The sequence below is a fragment of the Halichoeres trimaculatus genome, unplaced genomic scaffold, assembly GCF_033239565.1.
Source record: "Halichoeres trimaculatus isolate MK-OKI-2021-1 unplaced genomic scaffold, fHalTri1.1 fHalTri1_scaffold_20, whole genome shotgun sequence".
Classification (NCBI taxonomy): Eukaryota; Metazoa; Chordata; class Actinopteri; order Labriformes; family Labridae; genus Halichoeres; species Halichoeres trimaculatus.
In genome coordinates this window covers 17,939,878-17,967,252 of record NW_027437198.1, presented here as the reverse complement: position 1 = coordinate 17,967,252, position 27,375 = coordinate 17,939,878, and the positions used below count along the sequence as shown (strand labels likewise).

At 43.8% G+C, this 27,375-nt stretch overlaps 1 protein-coding gene across 1 annotated transcript; it reads right to left on the bottom strand.

Annotated features, from left to right (window-relative positions):
* notch3 (notch receptor 3) lies at window positions 1-27,375 on the bottom strand. Its single transcript, XM_074697400.1, has 33 exons — window positions 27,125-27,375; window positions 26,143-26,215; window positions 16,241-16,383; window positions 15,806-16,141; window positions 14,993-15,115; window positions 14,671-14,904; window positions 14,420-14,575; window positions 14,129-14,314; window positions 13,007-13,120; window positions 11,897-12,010; window positions 10,732-10,965; window positions 10,508-10,618; window positions 10,226-10,418; window positions 9,924-10,069; window positions 9,355-9,588; window positions 8,889-9,041; window positions 8,528-8,756; window positions 8,196-8,397; window positions 7,929-8,085; window positions 7,647-7,831; window positions 7,411-7,543; window positions 7,047-7,304; window positions 6,835-6,947; window positions 6,218-6,747; window positions 5,793-6,122; window positions 5,560-5,708; window positions 5,246-5,471; window positions 5,053-5,143; window positions 4,758-4,926; window positions 4,335-4,639; window positions 4,080-4,227; window positions 3,871-3,968; window positions 1-3,751 (listed from the first exon to the last, which is right to left on the bottom strand). The coding sequence occupies exons 1-33, from the start codon at window positions 27,183-27,185 to the stop codon at window positions 2,258-2,260; spliced, it is 7,428 nt and encodes a 2,475-aa protein (XP_074553501.1). The 5' UTR covers window positions 27,186-27,375; the 3' UTR covers window positions 1-2,257.

Genomic DNA, 27,375 nt, shown 5'->3' with positions numbered 1-27,375 from the left:
TGACTGTTCTAGCAACACAAGACCAATAAAATATCAGTCACAGCCTCAGGTTCAAATAATGCTAAATGAAGTACATTTTATTTTTGTCCTTTTTAGTACATAACAATCATATAAGAAACATAAGACTTCCCAAGCAAAGAACTAACCAGAACAAATATATTTACAGACAGAAGTTAAAGGTTTGAAATGTACAAAACACTTAGTGCGACCTGGTAGGGAAATTGAATGACATATTATATATAGAAATAATAACAAACAAAAAAGGCAGCTCTTCTTGAAAAAAAAGTGAGTTGGACTGAAGACAACATGCTCCCCAGGTCTGACAAAAAAACTACATCTATGGTGAACAGGATAAAACAATGAATGACTAACAAATGAAGTCACTGACAAATTGAGTCTGTGACACAGCCATGGTCAGTGTTTGGTCACAGGAAGATAGTGTTTAGTAGTAATGGCCTAATTGTTTTTGAATGTAATGTTACAAGATGAAAACACAAAATTTACTTTGAAAATTCAACTTTTGTCAATTCCATCATGCTGAAAAGTCCTCAGTAAGCTGAATAAAGGACCATCATCCTTTATTCTCAAGCGGTGTTGGTGATGATGAAGAGTTGGTCACAAGTTACACAAGATGTTAGCTGGGTAAATGAGGAGTGCCACTGCTGAATTTTGTAAAAAGGTGAAAGGGTCCCACACTACATAGCAGTGTTGTTTTCTTCCTTCTCCTCAGACAATCATCAAAAGATGTCACTCCTTGGCCCCTGGACTGGAAGCTACTGTAGATGCAGCGGGGAAACAGCCCCAACGCATGCCATAAAACATCTCCCTGAGGAGTGACAGGGCAAAAGCAGTCACAGTCCAGCAGCTACTCACTTATACTGACCACTACCTCACCTAATGTACAAGGGTCAACAAGACCTAAACTGCCACAGGTAGTCCTGGAATTTTTCCATTTAGTCCGGAGAAGGACATGGTTGCAGTGTCAAGAAAAGGAACTTCTTCCTGTGTGCATCTGCTTCTGCTCTGTCAGGGATGTTGCAGAAAGGCAATTTATCTTCACACAAGACAAACAAAATGTAGGAATGCAGGGAAGAGTGATATAAAATAGCAGCTGATAAGCATAGCTTAGTACATCTGGATTGATGTTAAAAAGGTATCCATGGTTTTTCACAAATATACAGAGTATAAAACAAGTAGAATAAAGAAACAAACTGAAAACAAAGGTAAAAAGGCAGTGAAAGGCTGTATATAATCAAAATAATAATCTGTTATAAACAGTTCCTCAAAGTGGATGAAAACTAGAGTTCAAAACAGGCAGTATCAGTGCTGACAGTAAAACTGGTAACAGTCCAGTGGAGCTGAAATGAGAACAATACACCAACAACTTTATGCCCCAGACATTTTTGAAAAATCATAAGTAAAAGGCTGCCAACATGTCATAAATATTTAATGTAGTTAAATTGATTTTTTCACTCACACTTGCCCTTCAAGGCTAGTCTTTTGAAGTGCTTCAGAGACACTCATCTACATTCTTATGCATAACACTCACATTGAACCCAATCCGTTACCACAGTTCAAACAAATTAAAACATTTTACTATTGCTGAGCACGTCTTTATATATTTGCTACGTCCAGATTATCATTCTTGCCAGCTGTTTGCCTTTATAAATATCAGTCAGGGGGAGGGAAAAAACTCAACATCAATTTTTCTGAATGATGAATTACATTCCTTTAGATTAACTTGACACACACTGGTTAAATAAAAAAAATGCTGGTGGTCCATATAAAATAGCAAGGCTTGGAATATCCTGCTAGAAGCTAGAAAGGAAACAGGGTGAAAACATCTACAAAAGCAGGTCAGAGAAATAAAAACAATAAATAAAAATAAAAGAATTCCCTTCAACATTTAACTTTTCATCTTTTATCTACTTTTCAATGTTAGTTTCGAGGAAAGCATCCCTAAGTCTTTGAAATGAAAGACTTGGTTTTCTTCATATACTTTTTTTTTAATAATAAAAAGTCCATCTGTGACAGAATTACTTAATTAAATTGTCTGCTGTTTCCAGACAACACATATTTCCCTTTACTTTTTTTCTCTGCAATAATCACTAGCAGACGGTCCTTGTGATAAACACAGTCAATCCAAATCCAATGAAAATCTTGGAAAAAGGCTGACACATATAAACCCAGACAGGCCCAAGAGCCAGTTCACAAATTCTTTACCCCAGGTCCCTCTCAAGCGGAGCCCTTGAGATCTTTATGCAAACACCTGCGTCTTGCCATTGGCCTCCGGGATTTGAGTAATTTGGGTCTGGGCAGGGCCAGCAACTGCTGGACTGGGTGTGGAATCCGACCAATCAGAGACACAGTGAGGGGAAGGGCTGGACCAGGGTTCTGGAGACTCAGGGGATGGGGTCAAGTAGGGATGCTCACTGGGTAGATGAAGATAATGCTTAGGCGTGGCATCTAGTGCGGATGAGTAGCTGTGCTGAGAGGGAGGGGTTGGATAATCCTCCGTTCCTGTAGTGCTGCCACTTGGCTGAGGGGGCAGTGCCTGAGTTGGCTGGGTTGCTGGTGTGACTGCCTGTGGGGTCTGAGAAGGAGGCTGGGGCTGAGAGGGTTGCTGGGGCATTTGCTGCTGCTGCTGGAAGAAGGATGGTGGAGGCTGAGAAGTCTGGGGTGTAGGTGGTGTGGAGGTGCCCATGCGAGCCATACTCTGCTGGTTTGTCATGGAGTGGTTGATAAGCTGCTGCTGCTGCTGTTGTTGTTTCTGCTGCTCTGCAATGGATGGCAGCTTTACTGGGCTGATGGTGGGTGTGGAGGTAACAGGAGTTGGCTGAAGCATGGAATTACGGAAGAGCTGCTGATGCATCAGCATGTTTTGCTGCTGCATGGCAGGGCTCTGCGGGTGCATACCAACCTGGCCACTCTGCACCAGACTCACAACTTGTTGACCACACTGGGGAGAGGCCATCCGGTTGTGCCAGTCAAAGGGCACACTGACAGGACTGACCATGCCCATGTTGAGCCCCATCTGGCCTGAACTTAGCACATAACCATGGTTGACATCTGAAGCCATGGAGACACGGCCTTGCATTGACATTCCACCAGCTCCAAGGTCATTAAGTTGTGCTAGAGACACGGCAAAGGGACCACTTCCTTCTAGCATGCTGCTGTGTACCATTGGGGTGTTCGGGACTGACATGGAGGAGTGGAAGAGCCCTGGTGATGGCATGGCTACTGGGGAAGTTGGGTTTGTGATGTAGCCAGCATTGCTAGCTCCCCCATGGGGTGAGTCCAGTGAGTCAACTGGGGACAGTGTAACTGAGCTCTCCAGTAAGGCACTCTGCATGTCCAAGGTCAGTTTCTTGTTGCGGGCCTTGACTGACTCCTTCAGACTGGCAGCATGTTGGCTTCCCAGGCTAGAACCCTTAGCCCCAGGTCGGCGGTTTTTCTTCCCCTGTGGGGTGTTCTTCAAACTAGGCAAGAAGGCACTGGGAGGGCACATGAGAGGAGACAGAGTGTGTCCTCCAGTTAGGTGATGTCCAGCTCCTCCATGGCCCTGAGGACTCCTTACGGTGTTGTACTCATCAAGAAGTTGCACAATGTCGTGGTGCATACGCTCCTGAGCAATATCCCTTGGCAACCTGTCCATATGGTCTGTGATCTCTCTGTTAGCAAAGTGGGCAAGCAGCACCCTTACAGCCTCACAGCTGCCCTCTCGAGCTGCAAGGAAGAGAGGGGTCTCCTCCTGCAAGACAGAAAAGGGACAAACAGAGGCTTTTTAGTATCTTAAGCATTCCCTTTTTAATCCACAAGATGCAAAGATATAGACAAAACAGTGTGACGTGGATACAATGAAAGTCATACCTTGAGATCTTGCATGTCTTTGTTTGCACCATTCTTCAGCAAGGCAACAGTGGCATCCACATTGTTGACAGCAGCAGCCCAGTGCAAGGCAGATTTACCTACAAATGACAACAAACAATACCATGACACATTCATAGGGAATATAATTATAAGAAAAAGAGACACCTACATAAGAACAACTATTTCATCAAAGAAGTGCAAACACTCACCCAATTCATCTACTGCATTGACATCAGCATGACAAGTGATGAGTTCCTCTACCATGCCTTCAACTGCAAGCCGGGCTGCCAGGATCAATGCAGTGGAGCCATCATACATACGAGAGTCCAGATCTGTAGCCCGGTTCCGAATTAAAATCTAGGGAATTAAAAAGTAGGGTTTGATTGATTATATAGAATTAATACTGCATGTGCTGATTCTTGCTGTGAGTAATAGACATTAACAAGATGTTGATATTTGTGTACCTGGAAGACACCCTGAGCGTCAGCAGCCACTGCAGCATGTAGTGGTGTTCGTCCTGTGTTGTCCTGAGCGTTAGCATCTGCTCCTGCATCCAGTAGCCTTTTAGCAGCATCAGCACGGGCATAACGGGCAGCCAAATGGAGTGCTGTCTCGCCAGTTCGGTCTGTTTGGGCAGCAAGGGATGCACCCTGGTATATCAGGTCAGAGATGATGTTGGCTGAGCACTCCTCATTTTCCTCTTCTTCAGTTATTTCAGGCTCTAAGCCGCCTCCACAAAATGATGCCAGCATAAGGGGTGTGAAACCATCTGGGAGGAGGTAAAAAAAACAAACACATTAAATGAAATGCACTTAATAGCATACATAAATAAAATATTCTGTGAAAACAGTTTTGTCAGTCACAATGCATATTTGACACTATCCCACCTGGGCCTCGGACGTTAACATCCATGCAGTCGCTTTCAAACTCCCCTTGAGGTGGTGTGAGGGCCATAGTAGGGGGAACGCGGATGTCTGCAGCAGCAAGGTGATGCTGTGTCCATTGCCTGCTGTCCACTGCATCTTCACTGTCAGAGAGCATACTTGGCTCCTCCACCTGCATTTGCAAGGGCCAAAAGTCCAATTTTTATCTCGAACTTTAACTTTCAAAGTCTGTAATAAGCATCTAAACACGTAAAAATTTGTAAAATTTGTACTTATGTAAAGATGTTGTGCTTCTTACCTTTAGTCTTTTAGCCTCTGGGCAGTCAGAATCCATCCACTGGTCACTGTGGTCTCCAAGGAGGGATTCCTCCACAGTCTTTGTCATGTGTCTGTTTGCAGAAAACAATATTAGACAATGGCAAATCAGAAAACCAAGGTACAATCATGAGCAAACTGTCTTCTTGCACCTCTAGTGTACATTCATAGCTTACTTCATTCCCAAGGCGTCCTGGCCCACAGGCTCTCTGCGGTTCTTGTTACTGCTGGGCTCCTTCTTAAGGAAAAAGCCCTCAGGGAACCAAAGGGTACTGTGTTCTCTCTTCCTGCGGGCAATCAACATCCCTATCACCAGGATGATCAAAACGAAAAGAGATGCTATTCCCACCAGCATCAGCTTGCCCCATTCAGGTATGACCACATCAGGAGGTATCTTTTCACCTGTGGTGAGAAGACAAAGAAGTTATTGCACATTTGGGACTAAACTCTAAAAAGTTAATATTATGCCCCTTTGTGTATTCCTACTCACCCCAGGCTTCTTTGAGGGGGTAGGGGAAGCGTAGCATTTCAACAGCTGACAGAGCACCCAGGTAGTCTGCAGCACTGTCCGCTGTAGGGAAACAGTCCTCATGGTCCTGGGAGCACAGACGGTTATCTATTTCCAGATACACAATGGAGCTACAGGGAAAGCAGAGAGACGTGTTTAGTATCCTTTAAAACCTGTAGGAGAGATTTCAGGTGTTCAATGCATACTTGACTGACCCAATGACTTCCTGTTGTGGCTGCAGCTCACGCTTCTTGAGGCGTGCCTCTCTACGGGTATATGGGCGGATCATTGCTTCTCCATTGCGGTCCAGACGGAAGCGCAGTGATGTGTGCAGAATAGCACTTAATTTTTGCAGAAAAGTTGTGCTTGTGCGGAGTAACTCTTCAGGAGGCATGAGGACTACTAAAACCAAGGATCCATCGGCAAGGTCTTCGGGCACATTCTTTGCACAATCCAAACCATCCCAGCCGCACTCCTCTGAGTTACAGCCCTGGTCACATCGTCCATCAGCATAGTGATCAATACAGTAGGTTTCGTATATTGGACTGAAAATGACAAAGACAGACAGATTAGCTTCAGTTGTTATGGATTTCTTGGTAAAAAAAAAAAAAAACATAAGAGGGGTTAAAAGGAAACTCACTTGCAGACTTTTTCTTTGCTTTTGCAGTCAAAGTTATCATAGAGACAGTCGGCATTGTTACAGGATTCATCACACTGGCTGTTGTTGAAGACCCGCCAGCAGCGAGGGTCAGTACAACGAGCCCAAGGGTTAACTGCAAGAGAGCAGTCACCGCCATCCCAGCGACAGGCGAATATGTTGCACTCCTTGTCACAAACGCCATCATTGGCTTTGCTATGACAGTCTGCGAGAGGACACATGGGAGTTGAGAACTCGGGGGATCGACTGCCCTGCTCGCACCGTTTACCTGTCCAACCACTGGCACACTGGCAGTGGAAGAACGGAAAACTGGTCTCTTCTGTGCATAATCCTCCATTATGGCAAGGCTGGGAGGAGCAGCCTTCATTAGTACGATGCTGACACTGGGGCCCACCAAAACCAGTCACGCAGGTGCAGCGCGCTCCTCTTGTGGTAAGTGCACAGCTGCCTCCATTGTAACAGGACAGCTCTCGGCAGGACATACTTCTTTCACAGTTGGGCCCAGTGAAACCCTGAAGACAGACACCATGTATTAGATAATTTTTCAATGTATATATAGGAGGAGGAGGAGGAACATTTGGATATGAAATATCACTTACAAGCTGACACGTGCAAATGTATCCCAATGAAGAGCTGCTGGATACAGAACAGGCTCCTCCATTCTGACAGGGCTGAGACTCACACACGCTGTATCTGCTCTGGCACCTCCGACCTATTAAAAACACATTTCGATTGTAAAGCACTGCAGTTTTAAGATAATATTAAAAAGAAATTACATTAGGAGGTTAAAGGAAGACCCAAGTTGTCTTACCTGTGAAGCCAGGCTTGCAGACACATTGGTAGTCATTCGGCAACTGAATACAGTCCAGACTGTTGGAGGGACTGCAGGGGTTGGACAGACACTCATTTATGTCTCCCTCACATCTTTCTCCTGTGAATCCAGGGGGGCAATTGCAGCGATATCCACCCACTCTGTCCACACAAGTGCCATTGTTCAGACACTTAGGAGGAGCACTGCGCAGCCTCAGGGGTGGAGCACAGTCATCTTCATTGATCTCGCAGAGAACTCCTTTAAAGGAATAATTATGAAATATGAATTGATATGGTATCTTTTTGTCCCATACATTAAGCCTCTTATTTATGATAATAAATGTCTGATCAAAAGGCTTGCATACCTAGTGTGCCTGGAGGGCAGGAGCAGATGTAACGTCCCACCAGATCAATGCAAGTTCCTCCATTTTGACAAGGATGTGACTGGCATTCATTGATCTCGATCTCACAGCTCTGCCCAGTGAAGCCTGGCATGCACTGTAAAAAACATCAGTTATATGATTATTAAATTATGTATGCATGCGAACAACAACTGTCGTTTCATAGAAAAGTACAAAATATCAACAGTCCAATGACTTACGTCACACTGGTAACCTCCAACATAACCCCTGCAGGTGGCGCCATTGCGGCAGGGTTTGTCTTCACAGTGGTCCACTTGGCTTTCACAGTAGCTCCCAGTGTAGTCATCAGGACACTTACAAAAGTGTGCATTCCCTGTGTTGACACAATGACCACCACGGTGGCAAAGCTCATCTGTCTGGATCCCTGTCAAGCAGATTAAAGAGGAAGGTCAACTTTAAAGCTTCACAGTACAAATAAAGACTGGGGAGTTGAAGGTCATCATGTAAAAACATAAAAATACCTCTTTGGCGGGCAGCTGTCTCACAAGACACCCTAGGAATGTCGCAATAACGTCCAGACCAGCCATTGGTGCATTCACATGTGAAGGAAGAATCTTTTTGGCGACAGCGTCCTCCATTTTGGCAAGGAGATGAGCGTCTGCACCAGTCTACAGGTGTCTGAAGTGAGAGGGAATTGGAAAAAATGTCATTATTCATTCAAGTAATCAAGGAATGTAGAGTTGTGACTTAAAAGAAAATCTTTTGAGAGTTTATAAAGTTGCGTGTACCTGACAGCGGTTGCCTGTGAAGCCCTTTGGACATGAGCAACGGAAAGACTCCAGAGCATCTTGACATATACCTCCATTAAGGCAGGGCTGGGAGTCACACTCATTGACCTCATACTGACAGTGGGAGCCTGTGAAGCCTGAACGACAAGTGCAGGAGTACCCATTGATTTTATCCGTGCAGGTCCCCCCATTAAAGCAAGAACTGTGGAAATAAACAAAAGTATACAATAGATTTAAATTTCAACAAGTATTGATTTGATGTTTTGAAAAACGTGATGTTTTACAAAGAACCAAATACTATATTTCCATTGCTCAGGGCTTCTCCAACTCACCTTTCAGTGCAGTCATGGATGTTGGTTTCACAGTGGATACCAGTGAAGCCTGGCCTACAGGTACAAGTGTAGGAGTTAACATAGTCTGTGCATGTTCCTCCATTTTTGCAGGGGGAACTCTGGCATTCATTGATCTCTAAGGCACACCGGGGCCCAGTGAAGCCTGGCAGGCAGCTACAATGGAAGGAGTCCACACTATCTGTGCAGGAACCTCCACTTAAGCACGGGTCTGAAGACACAAGAAGAGAGGACAACTTAGATCAAGTACAGTAAATACCCAAAAAGACATGTTGAGCGTTTTGTTTTTTTCACAGAAGCAGACAAATATATCAATGTAGGTGAAGTTTATGCAGCCACTTACTTGGGGAACAGTCATTGATGTCTGTTTCACAGGTTAGCCCAGTGTATCCAGCTCTACAGGAGCAGACAAAGCCTCCAAGTGTGTTGGTGCATGTGCCACGGTTTTTGCAGGGGTTTGAGATGCATTCATTCACATCTATGTTGCACAGTTGACCTTAAGAGGGGAAGGAAGAATACAATTAGATATGACTCCAAATGATAGCATACTATGTATTCAAGATTTTTGCAAGCTTCCAAACTGATTATGCTGCAGTTCATTACAGGACCACACCATCAAGAGGATATAATTTGACAATGACAATTTGATTTAAATAGAATAATCATCTAGAAAATCATGTTGAAAGCTTGATGGGATTTAAGGGGAAGGAGAGGGATAGTTTTAAATTTATGTCAACTTTTTAGGTGCGGTCCTGCTCCTGAAACTCTTCTATGTAGCAGCACCAGATGCACAGTATAAATTTTCTAACCTTGCCATCCTTGCTGGCAGTTACATTGATAGCCCATGTAGTCCGGTGTGTGTGTGCAGACAGCGTGATTAGCACAGGGGTTGGGGGAGCAAGGGGTGAGGACCTCAGCACAAGTAGGTCCACTGTATGGAAGTTCGCAGAGACAAGTAAAACTTGCCACACCATCCACACAGCTGCCCTTGTTCAGACAGGGACTTGAGGCACACTCGTTGATGTTCACCTGGCAGAGGTTACCTGTTGGAGAGATAGAGAGGTCAGCACAGATCAATGCACAGATACAAAACTGAATTTCTGTGCCAAGTATGAGAGACCGACCAAGTGAATGTATCTACATATTTTTATGAACCACTAGGGGGAGGTAGATGATTGTCAACCAGGAGTTAAAGGGGTGAAAAACGGTGTGAATGCTCGACATTCAACAAACTTGAAAAGTCTGCAGAACTCTATAGTTATGCACAACTACATGCCAGGCTGCAAACATAAATTTATATCTGTCGTTAATGTGCAGATGTAAGAAGCTGGTGTCACTTTGATTTGCTTAAGTTATTCAGTGTTGTGTACCCTCTCACCTCTAAAACCTTGACGACACTTGCAGGTGAAGCCGTTGAGCTTGTCAATGCATGTACCAGCATTCTGGCAGGGACTTGGCAAACAATCATTTCTATCAAGGTCACAGTTCTTCCCGACCCATCCAGGCTCACAGTCACAGCGGTAACTGCAAATACACAAGGTCAGTCAATAACTAAGAGATTGAAAAATGTGCCCAGATTCACTGGAAAAGCAACAAGCTTTCAATAAAACCAGGCCAAGTCGTCCTTGAACCCATGTAACCATGTGAATCACTTTAATCCAAAGCTGTCACAATACATACCCGTTGATGTCATCCCTGCATGAGCCATGTACACAAGGGCTGCTGCCACACTCGTCCACCTGAGAGTAGCAGTAAGGTGGTTTGAACCCCTCAGGACACTGGCAATGAAATCCATTCTCTTCATCTACACATGTACCCCCATTTCTACAAGGACTAGAAGCACATTCATCTATTTCCACATTGCACTTGGGACCTGGGAGGATAGAAAAGACAAATTCAAAATGTTTTAGAGGTTAGTTTTCATAAATCTTTAATCCATAATTCACTCTTTAAAAGGCTTACCAGTAAAGCCAGGCTTGCAAACACAGTCATAGCGGTTGATGCCATCTTTGCAGATCCCGTAGTCACATGGGTTACTGGCACAGTCATCATAATTTATCTCACAATTTGTGCCTGTATTGAGAAAGAGTTTTTAGATGACATTTTTGTTTTAAATTTTCATTTAAAACAAACGATTGATCCAAAATTTCAAGTAAACAAGGTCCAACAAAGTTTCTCCCATTTACCTGAGGTTCCATGCTGGCACTGACAGATGTATTTGTTCACCAAGTCCACACACTTCCCTCCATTCTGACAAGGGTTGCTGTGGCACTCATTGAGCTGGTTCTCACAGCGATAGCCAGTATAGCCAGCATCACAGTTACAGGTGTAACTGGCAATCCCGTCTACACAGGTACCATGGTGGCATGGGTCGGGCTGGCAGTTGTTGATGTTGCTCTCACAGAGAGTCCCCTCATAGCCTTAAGAGGAAAACAGACATAAAAGATAATTGTTTTAAAACCTTAATCTTGCTGTGAGATGTACCAACAAGTTTTAGCCCCAATTACCCACTGTTGAGCATTATATTCATGGTTCCTTCTAATACTTTTCTCTGAAAAATTTGACGTTGTTCATACTTCACTGTTCTGCACATTTGTGTTTGTGGATTTGTGTCTTTTTGTGTCGACAGTTTCTGTGCTGAGCAAATGAGCTTTTTTTTAATATGTGTGTAGTGCAGTGCTGAGTTGGGTAGAGCAATAAAGAAGGACCCTACACAGGCCCCCAGTCCTGCTTTTGTTCTCAGTGGCAGAGGGAACAATAGACTGCACCACGTCAAACAGAGCCACTTCACTCAACAGAAAGGGGCCCACAAACACAGGGAATACCAAGCAGCTGGCTACTGGAACAATAACGCAGGCCCCTTCTGAGGCGCAGACCCACACAAACACACAAACACCTCAAATATCATGTTTTACATACAGGCAGCTCTTCCATGCATTTAATTTCACAAGGTTTGTCAGAACTCCAGATATCTGGGTTTGTCTTTGGACATGGACATTACTAAATGTGAAAGAATGAAAGCTACTATGCAGCATAAGGTGGTTTTGTCTAAAGGGGTTTCAAAGATGAACAGATGTCGGGGTGATGACCAAGACCCATTCCTTGGAAACTGCTGGTCCTCAGTGACCCTATGATCCTGAGAGCCGATGAGGAAAAGAGTGGGATTAGGGGCCTCAAGTCAGTCTGCTTGGCCAGCAGACACCCAGAGAAATACCTGACCCCTCAAAACACTCGACACTTAACAAAGAGCAGCACAGCCCAATATGTGGTCAAGCATCATCTGCATTTCTGCCTTGAAAGTCTTTGCAAACTGTGTGCTTTTTAACAACCATTAGGTAGAGTAGTCCTTACCTTCAGCACAGCGGCACTCGAACCCATTGGGGCGGTCATAGCATTTTGCTCCATTCTGGCAGGGTGTGCTTGCGCACTCATCTATGTCGATCTGACACATGGTGCCAGTAAACCCTGGGACATACAAACACAGAGGTGAAGGGTCAGAAAAAGTCCAGTGGAAGGGTCCATACTTGGGTCAGAGGGCATTTCTGTCCCTCCTAAGAAGGCCAGAGGTCTTGGGTGAGTTACTGATGTTGGGTTTGAGGGAATCTAGACTGGTTAAGACCATGTCATCTTTGCACTTGGGCCGGTGCTGAGATGACCATGGCAAAATACAATGTGAAAAGGGACTTGAAAAACATTGTAAGGAAGATCTCTTTAATTCATACAAAGTACATATTTGTGACTATTGATAATTACTATTATTATTATGATTTTTATTATTATTATCATCATTATTATTATTATTATCCATGATTTTAATATACTATGGATTTCTAACTTGAAAAGCTTAAGAAGCTGAGCAGGCATGAAATACATGGGCACAGTGCCCAGACGGGGTGAATTGGTGCATTGGTAGCACACTGCTTAGTTGATTAACAGTGTCAAGATAGTCTGTGTGTTGGTGCTTAGGCTGCAAACAGGGGAGGGAAAAGGGGAGAGGAGACGGTGGGATTGTTTTGTTTTCTCTTTTAGGGAGCCCCCCACCCCTTCCTGCATCAGCTCCACCGACTCAATAGCGAGATGGGGGGGGGGGGGCGTCTGTCCCAGATGTAAATTGCGGACCTGGAAAAGAATCTCATTAGCAGGACTGCTGTTCCCCACCACCACCACGGCAGGATGAGGGAGACTCCTGTCCCTTCCACATTCCGAAGAGGAGGGGGGCTAGGGTCACAATAGTGTCTTTGTTCTGGCAAGAGTAGAGGATAGGCAGCCTTTTGGGCTTGTCTTTTATATGAGTGGTGGATCTACATACTAGCAGCAGACATAGCAAGTCTGACCCTCCCTTGTCTGGACGTGGGGACATTTAAACTTAGTTTTGTTAATGCTGCTGACACCATGCTGGAGTTGTTACCATAGGATAGAAACAAACATAGAGTACAAAAGGTCAGTCAAAGAGGGTCTCACCTGGTTGGCAGGTGCATGTAAAGCCATTGACCATATCCCGACAGATGCCATCATTAACACATGGGTTGCTCTCGCAGTCATCTACGTCAATCTCGCAATAAGTTCCCATGTAGCCTGGAAGAGGAAGGTTAAAGGTGAATTTACACATAAATATGCAGCTAAAACATATTCACCAGTTAGTTTTAATGTATGGATGTCAGTTCAAGACAAGCAGGGAGTCCATATCATTTTGTCAAACTCTTGTAAAGAGGCTACTGTTGGAAACTTTTCTCTCATGGGGCACTGGTCTCTGCTACATAATGAATCAAAAGAGAATCCTTAGTGTTGCAGCTCTGGCCTAAAAATCACCACACCCTCCTGTCCTTGGAGCATTACTTCTCCCTGGATTAGTTTCCCATACACCAATTGCATGTTATAAACTTTGTGTTAGTTAAACTATTAAAGGTTCCTTCACTGAGGGGAGACAGACTGTGGACCAGAGTGCTGGCCCTAGGGAAAGACTATCATGGAAACAACCGGCAGCTCCACATGAGCTTTGCCAGTCTGGCTGATGATGAGGAGGGTGAAGAGGAAGAGCCTGTCTCTCTGGAAATGAAGGGGGAGGGGAGGGGGGCTCTGGGAAAAGGCCCCTTTCCCTCTCTGTGTGTATGAGGGGTGCAAAGTGGAGCACAGAGGGGCCCTATTGTTCAGCTCCATTCCCACCACTCTTCTCCTCATTAGTATTCACTGCACACTCCTCCTCCTAACTGCTGGCCCTCTCTCACTTCCAGTCCTATAGACCAAACTCCCAGCTCTAATTTGTATAGTTCCCCAAACCCCAGGATGCATGTAGGACTGTGCGTGAGAGTTTCACTGTGTTTTTGTCACCGAGTGTCCTAACCATCACTTAGTCTGAAGTAAGCGCAACAAGAGATGAACAGTGCCTTCAATGCCCCAACATCAATGGAGAATATATTACATAACAGTTTACACAGGCAGCACTGAGGCTAAAGATTAGAAGGCCAAGTTCATGTACCCAGTTGTTGCACTTTGCTAATGGTTCAGGGCTGTACCATGCAAATAAAGTTAGACCGAAAAATGTATTTCAGGTGTAACTCAGTACAGCTCAATAGGATTGTATACCTGGCATGCATATGCATGTGAATTCTCCAATGCGATCCAGGCAGGTGGCATCATTCTGGCAGGGCATGGACAAGCATTCATTGATGTCAATCTCACAACGTGGGCCAGCATATCCACGACCACACTGACACTGGAAGGAGCCTTCTGTATTCACACATTTTCCAAAATGCTCACAGGGATTGGCACCTGTGGGTAGAATTACTTGGGATTACTGAATGAAACACACTAAAATCAAACAAGCAGGTAACTTTATTACTGATAACTTAGAAAGAAAGAAATTAGAATGCTCACCAATAGAACACTCATCCATGTCCTGGTTGCAGGCACCTCCAACAAAGCCAGCAGGACAAGTGCAAATGGCACGTCCATTAAGGGGGTTGGTGTCACACACCGCCCCCTCATTGCAGGGGTTACTCACACATGCATCATCAAGGTGGCACAGTAAACCTGTTCGGGGAAAGGACAAAAGTAAATGTCAGTTACGACAAATTTGCAGTCAGTATTGATGAGGGCAGAAGGTTTTATTCGGTAGATCCACTCACCAGTTTTTCCCACTGGGCACTCGCAGAAAAAAGATGCAACACGGTCATGGCAGGTTGCACCATTAAAGCATACAGCTATGGCACAATCATCAATGTTCTCACTGCAGTCATCTCCAGTCCAACCATTGACGCAGACACAGGTATGACCACCAATGGTGTTAAAGCAAGTACCCCCATTGTGGCACGCATTTGGTTGCATGAGACATTCATTGACGTCCTCAGCACAGTATTGCCCTGTCGTGATAAGAAAAGATGTCACCTTAAGCATATTAAATAAAATCATATTGTTGAAGCTGCAAACACTATGGGAAGGAAGCTGTACCTGTCCATTCTGGAGGACACTGGCAGTTGTAGGTGTTGACTCCATCTACACAAATTCCTCCATTCATACACTTGTGACCCGGACAGTCGTCTACATTATTCTCACAGTTGTGTCCCTGAAAGCCTGAGACAGATGGAGAGAGACCAGAGTTATGATACACAGACACAGTAATACACAAACACTGAGAGTTTATTAAACACTTAGTGGTCCTTCTGGTTCCAGACTCTCAGCATTTCTAAACTTAACCTCCAGTTATATTTCCCACACTTGAGGAGGTGCAGGGCAATGTGGGCAGTTAAAAGGTTCAGGGGTGTCTGATTGTTTACATCTTCGTATGACAGTTCCCACACGATGCCAGCAGCAGTCATGACTCCTGCCTGCTCCAGAGGTCCACACTCCCCACAGTGTTTGCTTGTTTTATAATCTCTCACAGTTTCAATGACTTCCTCTCTGGCAAGAGATATTTCCTGTCAGCTCCCCAGTGGGAAACCAGAAAGCCCATAAAGTAAATTCCTTCTGTTGTGAACAGAGCAGAGTGGACCAGTGTGCCGGCAGGCTGCTTCTCCAACTCTCCCACCATCCCAGCTCCCATCAGTAGCTATTAATAGCAGTCTGACCTGGGAGAGAGGAGTAAATCCCTGCTGCAGTACTAACAACTACGTCATCAGGCTGGGAAATCTGTTTTTCTGAAGCGCTGTGCTGAGGGTCTGGGGAAGTAGGGGGTTCTGCACTTTGACTCTAAAGATGTGCGTGGGAGTGTTGGTGTTGGTGTCTGCTTATGCTCTATTATTTGGTGATCACATGCAATCTTACCTGGTAGACAAGCACACTCATAGGAATTGTCGCTTGTCTGTCGACACGTGCCCCCATTAAGGCACTGTGATGGGGCACAGGGGAGGGTGGACACCTCACATGTGCGCCCACTGTAACCGGGTTGGCATTGGCAACGGAAGGACCCATGTGTATTAATGCAGAGACCACCATTGAGGCACACGCCAGGCTTGCGGCACTCATCAATGTCATTGCGGCAGTTCTTTCCCTGGAAGCCAGGTGGGCAGGAGCAGTTGTAGTGGTTATTCCAATTGGCACAACGTGCTCCATTGGCACATGGACTTGTGGCACAGGCATCAATGAGGGAGCAGTCCTGGCCTGAGGATTGAAAGTGGATTGTGTTAGGTTAATGTCAGAACTTTCATTCTTCCTTCATAGATCTGATTTGTTTTTGAAGACCAATTGGTAAATAAGTACCTCTGAACCCTCTCTGGCACACACAAGTGTATTGCGGGACACCATTGACCACTTGGCTCTTGCAAGCTGCTCCGTTCAGACATGGGGACCGATGACAGGGATCATGTTGCTGACAAAGAGGACCAATGAATCCAGGGCGACATCTGCAAAACAACATGCACTTATGTTAAAGAGCTGCTTTAGGAAAAAAAAGTTGATCTTTTAAAAGTTACTACAGAGCTGCGACAATCTTGTACCCATACCCCTTCTCTCAACATGTTCTGGGTTATTGCAATCAGAGTTCAGTAAGAACTTGGCAAGGCCTGCTGCCTTACTCATACTTTGGCTTGAGAAATGCTTTTAGGCCCTGGACTAAATTTGTCTTAACTCAACTTACCCCACAAGCATTAATCATGCAATACTCTGTTTATGGAATGAAAAACACACTCACACACACAAATTCGGCTTTAAGATATGGAGACAAACGGAGGCAATTTCTGTTTGTCTTACTTGATTCACAAGGAACATGCCCTGATATTTCCATATAAAAAGCCAAACTTAATCCGTGTCAGCTAACATTCCTTGGCTGTTTCATTTTTTCCACACCTCAACTCTTGTTTCCGTTCTCATATATGAAAAAGAACACACCCAGAACCAGAAGTCTGGAAAATTAAAAACAGCCAACTGACATGAGAAAAAGCCTTCACACAGCACACATTAACTAGATGGGAGAAGCAGCTGGTGTTGGAAAGAAAAGATTCATCCATCTCCAGTTACTGTATACTGTATACAGCTGATTATCCAGATGAAACCATTACAGTTTGTATAAAGAGAGACATATTGTCCATTGTTTTGGTTTATTTTCTCACCATTTCAACCAAAGGATATATTTTCTATCAACATTTAATGGATAATGATGGCTTTTGTTGCTCAGAAAATCCATTAATTGTACAGTTAAGTTAAGAATAGAGAATATTTTTTGCCGTCTTGAGGTCTACAGAATGCAGACAACTTGCACACAGTTCTACGCCTCCATGGAAAAATGTGATTCTCCTTTATCAGCTGCTGAATTAGGTAGTTGTTTGATTGACTTGACACCCCCCTCCCCCCAATAAGGAGTACAACTTTACAGATCAATATAGCTATTAACAGCTTTGCAGATTTCCGATCATAGTTTGACAAAGTTTTGGCTCACCAAGGAGTCCAGTATGAGCTGGTAACTCTACACCCACAGTGGAGCTCATGGCTGGGTAAAACCCCCCTCTTCAAACAGGCTGTTTGATGCTGATGACAGGGCAGTGATGACTGGGTTTGGCCTGCCCTTGGGCACTGCTTATTTCATTGGAGAGGAATCCTCAGGGCAGGATCAACAATGACTTTTTTCATCTTTGCTTTATTGTATTTTTTTGCAGGACCATCACCACCACACTGGTGGTTCTTCATTGTGGTCTTTTGGATTGTGTCCTCCCCAATAACTACAACATAGACTACCTCAAAGTGGATTTATTTTTGCTGACTACTCTGCTGTAGAGGAGAGACATAGTACTTAGTACTACACAAAGTGCTAAAATTAATCAGAAAGGATCTAAACAGTTTTCATGTAACAGAGTTAAGAAACAATATTTATTGCGGGCTTAGATTGTCTTCCACCGTCAAGAATTATCAGGTATTTTGAAATAGTGAAGTAAGTCTGAGGCTTGGTTAAAGTTTGACCAAATCAGCATTGGATGCACACAAATGTTGAAAGAAAGTTAACACAGTTTTAACAACAGTCCGTCTTCCAAGAGCCCCCCCCAACAGTAGCTTTGCTTTCCCCCTCATAACCCCCCTCCACTCAAGCGCTGAGAGGTCAGATGTCAGAGGTCCCCCGTCTAATTGTGATGATAATGTCACTCAGGCTGCAGGGAGTTGGGTGGGGCTGCTCTGCAGGAGAGCATGTCTTTGAAAGGTAGAATCATTAGGATCGCAAAAGAAATGGAGAAGGTAGTGTTCTGGTCCATATCTGGTCATGTCATATTTCCTGTAATCCCTCATCTCCTGCTCTGAAAACACTACACTCACAATGCACGTTCCTTGTTACCCTAGCAACCTCACAGATGAACAAGCAAGTCTAAATTCTCAACCAATCCCCCTTCCCCAACCCCCACCCTTGGTCCCCATAGCTATTTGTCATGGCTTGGCTGGGTTTATTTAGAGGCAAATTAACTATGTCTGGAATCTAGGGTGCCACTAAAAAATTAAACCCTAATGTGGCACACACAGCTTTGGGAGGACAGGGAAAGACAGTTACTTACAGAGCTGAAAACAACAGACACGCTGGCATTAAAATCATTCTTTGGTGACTGTGTTCTGGAGATGCTTGATGTATGTTGAAAGTCACCGGAGATCCGGAGGCCATAACACAATGTTGTATTCTAATAATGATTGTTGACTTCTGGGGATATCTAGTAACGTGTCCTTCAACAAACTACTGTGTACCCAAATGCATTTTTCTGTTGCACTAAAGGGACTGGAACGTTTGGATTGTCCAAATAGACTGAGTGGGATGGGAACAAAGTACAATTTGTTAATATTTTTGAGTAAGAGTGTTTGTGTATTTTGGTAGGAAGCGTCATGCAAAGAGGTATGCCTGAAAATCATTTGTCCTTCCTTATAAACGCACACTAAACCAACCAGTCAAAACACACATTCTTTTGTCTTGACCTGACTCATTGCCAAACTGAAACTCCCATAACACGCAGAATGTGAGTGCTATCAGTGCAGACAACTGTGAGAGACGTGCATATTTGTCTTTGTGCACCTGAGTGTCCCCTTATCAGGCTCTTTACAACCTTGTGAATTCTGCGGCTTCTGGGAGAAGTGCAGGAACTGTGCCTTCGCTGGGCCCAGCCTTTTTAGTGAGGGATGTGAAGGGCAGGTGCAGTCTGCCGTTGTGCAATGGGCCCCTGAGTCATATTTAGTGAGTGCTGACTTTTGACCTCGGAGGAAGAGAGTGCAGCAGATGAGGAGGAGGTCTTTGAGTGCAGCAGAAGGATGGCAAAAGAGGGTAATCTCTTTGTGTCAACACGTATGAGGACTTCTGCCAGCTGCAGCCTCTGCACCATGCATCTGTTCACATCTGTCAGTGCTCCTCTGGATGTCCGGCCACCTTCATCCTGCCAGACTTTAAGCCCAAAACAACTGTGCAATTTCTCCTGTGGGAAAAACCCTGGAACCAACACATGCACTCACACACTTAAGCCATTTCACAGCACTCAAGACATGTGGTCATACTTCACAAACACATGCACTTATAGATCTTTTTTACTTTCAAGATCATTACACCAAGGCACCATGGAAACAAAGCAGAGTCATGCAGCAATCACAACAAACCAAAACAGAAAAATGAAACTTACAACCAGTCTCATCGTCTGAGGAGGGATAGTATTGTGAGTGCATGAAAGACAAGATCCACAGAGAGAAGTTTAAAAAGGAGAAGGGAGACAGCATTCAATGCACATTACTAAGAAAGCAGAGGAGATAACCTGGTGTGATAACTGTAGTTTTAAACGCGACACTCTACAAGTGTCCTGTGACTCCTTAGTATGATGACATCCTGCCTAAAACCATTTGATTTAAGTGGCTTCTGTCACCTGTGCTTGTAATACAATGCCAATTTTCCTGCTTTCTGGGTCACTGAAGAAGGGTAACCTGAGCCCATCCTTTCCCACACAATAGCAGCTTCTCTGCCAGAGGTCAAAGGGTGGCTCACCTGTGAACAAAGAGGCTGTAATCTCTGACACGGTCCATACACACAGTCATGCTCCATGGAGCAACACACATAAAGGGGTCCTCTTATGGTACAAGGACTCTACTGAGACAGATGAGCAACAACAACAGGACGGCCATGATTGTATGAAATACTCTGAACCTCAGGTTATGATAAAGAAAATAAGTCTGTGGGAAATGTCTCACAACACTGCTTCTTTTCCTCAAGTCCTCCTTCCAAAGCAAGCAGGAATCAGCTCGACTCCTTTATGTGAGTCCATAGTGACACCATACTGCCAATCGAAGCCCATCCACAACCCCCTCCTTCAAACAGCCTCCTTTGCTCTACCCTGCTCTTCTCTCCTCAGCTTGGCTCTCCCTTTCTCAGCAAAGAGCCAGATTGGGGGTTGGGGAACATTTTGTGGCCCAAATAAAAGAGCCAAAGTAGTCAGAACTCCTTTGTATGAAAGTGTTGGGGGGGGGGCAGTGACCCAAACAGCTAGTCTTTCAGGCCTGGGCTTACACGGGCGAACAGGCCTGGGCTGTAGCCTGGCAACAGTAACCCATGGTGAGGGAGAGCTAGACTGGGAAAAAAGGGGTGTTGGGGGACAGGGTTTCATAAGGACAGTTGGAGTTCTTTTGGATCTGCCTGCATGTGCAGGTAGAGGTGTGCTTCTTGACAAGTTTAGTCTGGTTATCCAGTCAGATCATGTGTGAAGTTTAGAGCTTGAAATCTGTTGCACCAGTTTCAGCAGGAGAAGCACTGAGGTGTTAAAACGTCCGGGAGAGGATTTTTGGAGAAACCCCAGAACATGAATGTTGAGCATAAACAAAAGTTTGGCTCTATTGAGGACAATGGCCTTACAAGTGACTATAACACTTCTCACCTACAGTGCTGAGATTTTTATGGTATAAAAACACTAAAGAAGCAGCAAGGAAAACACTAGAGCTGGAGAAAAAAGACTAGTTTTACATGATCAAAGATAAAACAATTTTAGATCAAACTAACAAATCAAATTAAGCCTGATGTCCAGCACAAAAATGTGGCAGAGTACTGCCTGACATTTTTCAAATAGCAATACATTTGCCCATAACCACATTGCATGAATCTCAGGACGAGGTCTTTCAAAGCATTCTCCGCTGAACTTCACCACAAAACCCCACCCAACCACCTAAACTGAAACAGATTCCCTTTAACTTTGAAACTGAAATTTAAAAGCCCCAATACTCAGTGTAATATAAAAGACCAAATACAAAGGCTGTTGTTCATTGTGCTGTCTTTCGTTGGTCTTAACAGACTTTTATCCTGTGCTGCTGTTTATTTGTTAGTATGTCCTTACAGCACAGTTCACATATAGTAAACATCATGTAAACCTTGTTTTCAATGATGGACTTCTGTAACTTTTACATTCTGATAGACTATGAGCTCAGGCAAACAAATCAAGACTGTTTCTCTCAACTGCACAGTCGATACAATAACTATATGAGGGACTAGAGAAGGGTGAGAGACATTGCACCCAATGAAATATCAAGTAAAACTGCCGACATACTTTTTTTTTTACTTATGATTTGGTATTTTTCCCTTGTAGAAAAGTCTTTAAGTCACTTAAATGATGGATAAACCTCACGTTGGGAAGAAGTTAACACTGGCAAAAGATGTCTGTGGAAAGTGTGCTGAGTGGAAAAGTGAATGTCTTTTCCTGAATCATTTAATTAAGGACCCATCCCTTCCTCTACCCAAAGGCAGGGAGAGACAAGAGAGATTTTGCTTGTAGACCTGAGTTAATATAAGCTGGCCTCGCTGTCTCTTCTGAAGTCATCATGTTGGGAAACAAACAATATTCAGGGATGAGACATCAGAGACAGGCTAATCCTTACATAAGCACTGGGTTCAGAAACTCATAGACTTCAAAGGAAGTATCAATATACAATTCCCATCTTAGTTTTCTGACTATTTGCAATGTCATACTTAGAGAATGATGTAAAAGAAGTTTGAATGATGAAATAGTTTCAGGCACATGATGTGAATTGAGATCGAAATGCTTCAAACCGAAAGATGGGAATGTTGAGGCGCATGTAGGCAAAGATGGAGTGAGTAAGCTTCTTAAGCCTCTCTGATAAGGCAGGATGTGCGTAGCAGAGAGGTCAGAAGGCACCACTTCCTGTGATGGAGCCTGGGAACCATCGTCCCCAGTTTCCACTCATGACCCAAAGAGAAGAAGGGACAACAAACCCAAACCTTCCCCCCTACAGTGATGTAAGCTTTCGTTCAGATAGTGACCACTTCCTAATGGATACGTCTGCTGTTCTTTTATTGAGTTTGTTTAAATTTGGTTGTTAATAGATCAGTTTTCTCAGGTTTTAGCACGTCAGCAGCGGATTCTTCCTGTCAGGAGGGCAGGAGTGATTAGGCCTCTATGTGGCCTCACAAAATTGCAAAGTAACTAATTGCAAATCAAACAAGTCATTCCTGACATCCCATTTTCAATGAGACACGGCTGACAGTTTTGTTAAAGGCATTCCTGAGGGGGCTACCAGGGTGAATGGATGGGAGGTGCAGACAATAACCTGAAAGCACCAGAGGGACAGGAGGAATCTTACTAAGCATTCCTTTCTAATCCACCATAAAGATGCCAAAGAAAACACTGGCCCTTAGGTGCTCTGAACTAAGCCAACAATATAATCTGTCTCTTTGCTCTGGTCTGTCAGTAAATATGTGCATTGGCATATTACCACTCTTTTGTGAAATGTGTTTTCTTACAAAAAAAACAATCAAAAAACATGTTTTTATCAATTCACTTTGCAGGTGTAGCATTACCAATTGTAAGAGTTGACTCGGGAGGACGAATGTGCCTTTTTTCCGTGAAAACATAGATCCATTTTCACAAAACTTTAACTTAATCTGCAGATAAACATTTTTATAAGAATATATTACCCTAGTCTGCTAAATTTAATATCCTTCTCTATCTTTGTGTTGTTAAGAGACAAGGAGCTTTCAAAGAGTTGAAACAAAACATTTACAATTTATATGCTAACTCTGCTGCTAAGGTCAAGGGGAAGGACTTTTATAATAAAGACAGCCACTGTCTTTCTTCCTTCACATCCCACACAGCAGAGAAGCCACTCTTCGGCTTATAGCATCTGAGAGTAGGGTCCTTGTGATATACCACTGTGTTAACAGACTGGAGCCAAGGATGAGCTGCCAGAGCAGACACGACATGCAGGGAGAAGAAGAGTGGACCTGTTTGAGGCTGGAGTGTGAGAGAGGCAACATGTGCTAGAAGGACTGAGAGCTACCAGCTTCATTCCTCCACAAGCTTGTCTCTCACAGTATGGGGGCGGCTGACTGCTCAATGGCAGCACCTGGCCCTATGCTTCTCCTTTGTCAAGATCTGACTTCACTGGATTACCATCACAACATCCACCAGCTGTCCTCTCCGCAGCCCCCCCACAGTCCCACTCCCTCCCCACTTTCCAGCCTCCATACCAAATCCCAACCCCCAGTCCGATCCCTCCAGCTGGATCTTCTCTGAATGACATCCTCTCAATCTGCCTAATTATCTCTCTACCAGCACCACCGCCGCTGCCATGGCCCTCTCCCGGCAGCCCTCTGCTAACAGAGCGGAGTTGAGGGGCCAAAGGCTCTACAAGTAGACTTCCTGACTGCTCACCTACAAAGCCCTTCTCCTTGTGACACTATTACCCTTCACTGTCAAGTTCAAACTTTGGTTGGAGATGTTCAAACCATCTTTTGCAACTTAGTTTTACACATTGAGTCTTAGTTTGGTTTTATTTTGGCATCTTATATTGAAATGGTAAAGCTACTCCAACCAATAGGATATAGAAAAAGAGATGATCCCCATTAAGATTATGACACCTGCTAAGCAACTTTACTCAAATCTGATCACTGATTTTAGAGGTAAACCAGATCGCTCTTACGAACACAGTGGTCACAATAGCATATAGATGTACATTCATTCTTGGATTTATTTAAGGACAATTAATCTATTTTTTTAAAGTCAACCTACCTTTTCTACTGTGTTATCTCAACTGTTTATGTGACCAGAAGGGAATTGTGGCTAAGAAGTACGTTTCAGCATTAGCTGAAACAGAGTTTGACTAACTGACAGACTGTAATTCCCAGACTTTGAGATTTATTACAAGTCAAAGCTACATTGTGGTACCATAGCTGTGTTTGCCAACATGATAGCGGATATATTGGTATTTGGGACAGTGACAATAGTAACTGCCATAGCTGCCATAGTCTTAATGTCACTTGAGAAGGTCCATGCTACAAGAGAAAATGAAATAACACTGTGGTTGGACAAGCAGGAACAGACGAACATTCTCTTCACAGAACAATGTGTGTATTTCAGTGGAACAGTGGTCATTTCAAGCGGCGGTTGTTTTCTACTGGTTCTCCGAATTCCTTTCAAATGCCAAAACATGTATCTGTATCTGCATTTTGTCTCTGGCCCTCGATTCTGTATTGGCCTCACATTGCTGTTGCCTTTCTTCTCTCCCTCTCTATGCTCGGCTCTGGTGGTGCCAGGTTACAGGCAGGTATCTGGTAGAAGAAAGGATCTTTTCTGCTGTTTTGGATCTCTTGTTTCTGTAGGCTCCCAAGGGAAGGGGTGGGGTGGCTCCACCACTCACCTCTGTCTACGACTGATCTGACCACTCTCATGTGGCCACGCTCCGCTTCACTGCTCTGCCCTGCTATGGGACTCTTTCTACACTGTGTGGAATGACATTTGATGTCCCCTTCCATTAGCAAGTCTTTCTCTTTGCACTCTAACTGCTTCCTTTTCTTGGCAATGAACCAGCTTTGTGATAACACGTGCCTAACCCCTACACCCCTAACACATGTACACATACATGTACACACCACAAAGGAGCACAAAGGCTGAATTAATGGAGTTTTCAGTACTACAACCACTTTGATGCCGTGACAACAGATCTGGAGATAATTGGGCAAAGTACTGAGGATTTGGTGTTGATTTTCAGTTCTATAAATCAAGTGTTTTTTGTGTATGAAGTCATGAACAAACAATTTATCTAAAAGACCCACAAACTTTGGAGATAGGTGGGTGCTAAAAAAGTCATGTTGCCTTAGTATTATACATTTACCAACTTCACAGAGCTCACTCCTCATGGCTCCAGCTAATGATTGAAAAAATGTGGGTGGTAGTTTCGTGTCCAGCATGCAGCACAGTTACACATTTGCTAACGTGTAACGGCTGCTATTGGAATATCTTCAGAGAACAATAAAATGACATTCATGTAAAATATGAATACACGTGCACTGCTTGTGAAAGGTCATACATAGTGTCGGCCTAACTTTGACCCATGCAGCATTGTAAACTGCAAACAACTCCAATAAAATCATAAATTCCGAGTTTTGGAGGGAAGCAGCTGGCAGGCAGAGACTTTTGTTCTATCAATGACTGTATCTCCTCCTACTGAGACACTCAGGCATGTTTCCTAAGCTAAAGGGTTTTTAAAAGGACAGATGACCCCAGGGCAAGACACTGTAGGCTGTTTGAACTGACCATTGTAATAGGAGCCCACACAACCCCCCACCAAAATTTGAAAAACAAAAGCCTTATCACTGTCAGAAGATTTCAGACCTCAAACGTTGGCAAAGCAGGCAGGAAATGAAGACAACTTATCAAAAAACAAAAAGGTTTTAAAATCCCTTACATAGCTTCTTCTTCCAGTTAGAAATAAATCATACACCAAAGATGTGGCTCAATGCAAGCAAAAGCATAAAAAAGTGTGAACTCTTTCCTCGTGCTGTGTGCAGTGCAACGCAGTGATTCACGTCTGACACGGCTCTTTAACAGGTGCAGGAGATGATGTGGCGGCAAAACATGTTGAGGCTGGTTGAATCTCATCTACACAGGCCTTCATCAATTTCACCTGTCTGTCGACACTTTGCTGCGTATGTTGTAAATTAACCGGATACAAAGAATAGGAAATGATGAGGATTGTCTCGGGTGAAGAATCAGACCAGAAAGTAGTTTCTCCTCTGAACTTTTGAAAAACCAACTGACAAACGACCGCCTGTGTAATTCAGTTAGCATACATGATCTGTACATTTGACTTCATAAAGCACTGGGGCAGGACAAACTGGCACCCTGTTCTCATCCTTGTACATTTTTTCATGGACTTACATGCATCGAGATGGTGAATCTAAGCATGTCCCTCCATTTTCACAAGGTCTGTATTTATCCACACATCGGAAACCTGTGGAAATTGGGGAGAAAGTTAGAACAACAAAGCAACTTATTTGATACCCACCACTTTAATCGTTAAAAGAAGAGGCTGCAAATGAAATAAAAAATTATTTTCTTTAAAGATTTTAATAATTTGACTCTCTGTGTAACATAATGAAAACAGTTTAATAAAAGAAGACACTTAAGGGATTTCAGGCAGTTGTTTTCACAATAGGCCTTTGCCACTTGTTGCATCTAGGAGACACACCCGAGTGTTTTAAATCATTTACACATTTTTGTGTTTCATTAACTGATAAAGCTTACTCTCTCACAAAACATGGTTGTTTCTGTGAGAGGGAAGAAGTTCGTGTCATCAGTGTACGATAGGCAAGTTGTTGCCCAACGTCTCTGAGAGAGAAAATTCAGTTGTTTAAAGGTCTTTGTTTGGAAGAGGAGGGGGGTTTCTCGGCCCATCACTCTCTGATTGAGCTTTAGAAACATGCTAACTCCTCATCCCACTAGTAGTGAATATAATTCAGGGAATATATCGTGTAAAACAGCTGTGTGAAAGCCCTCAGCTTCAGTGACAAAGTTTCTGGATGTTTGGATGTTACAGGCGCTGCTGCAACACTCCGAGGGAACCGGCTGCTTTCAGGCTCCAGCAGCAAAGCAACCACAGCAGAAAGATGTGCTCTTAAAACATCGAGTCAAACAAAGGCTACACAAACTTTATATCTCTGTTTTTCCATTAATAATACCAATGAAAGCAGCAGTAAAGTGAAAAGGAACTTTATCACTGCTAATCTGTAGATTACTCAGCAGCCCCTAATTTTGTGAGAAGGTTCGTTTGTGCCCCGTTCAGACATGTCCAGACTGCACACGGACTTAAAGCCCATTATTTGCTAATGATGTTTAAGGAAAATAATGAAAGGAGTCTTACCTTCACAGATGCGCATAAACAATAAAAACGACAGAATAATCCATGGAATATTCCCTTCCATTTCGGTGGAAAAGTTTCCAGCGTTATAAGTTGGACTTTTAGTGGAAATACATCCTTTTTAAATTCACATAAAAATAAGGCTCCAATCTCGAAGAGGGTTTTTTCATATAGTCAGCCGAAAAAAAAGTAGCGTAATTCCCAATTCCGTGTGATACCATCCGCAGCTCGGCCGCGGCTGCTGTGATTCTTGG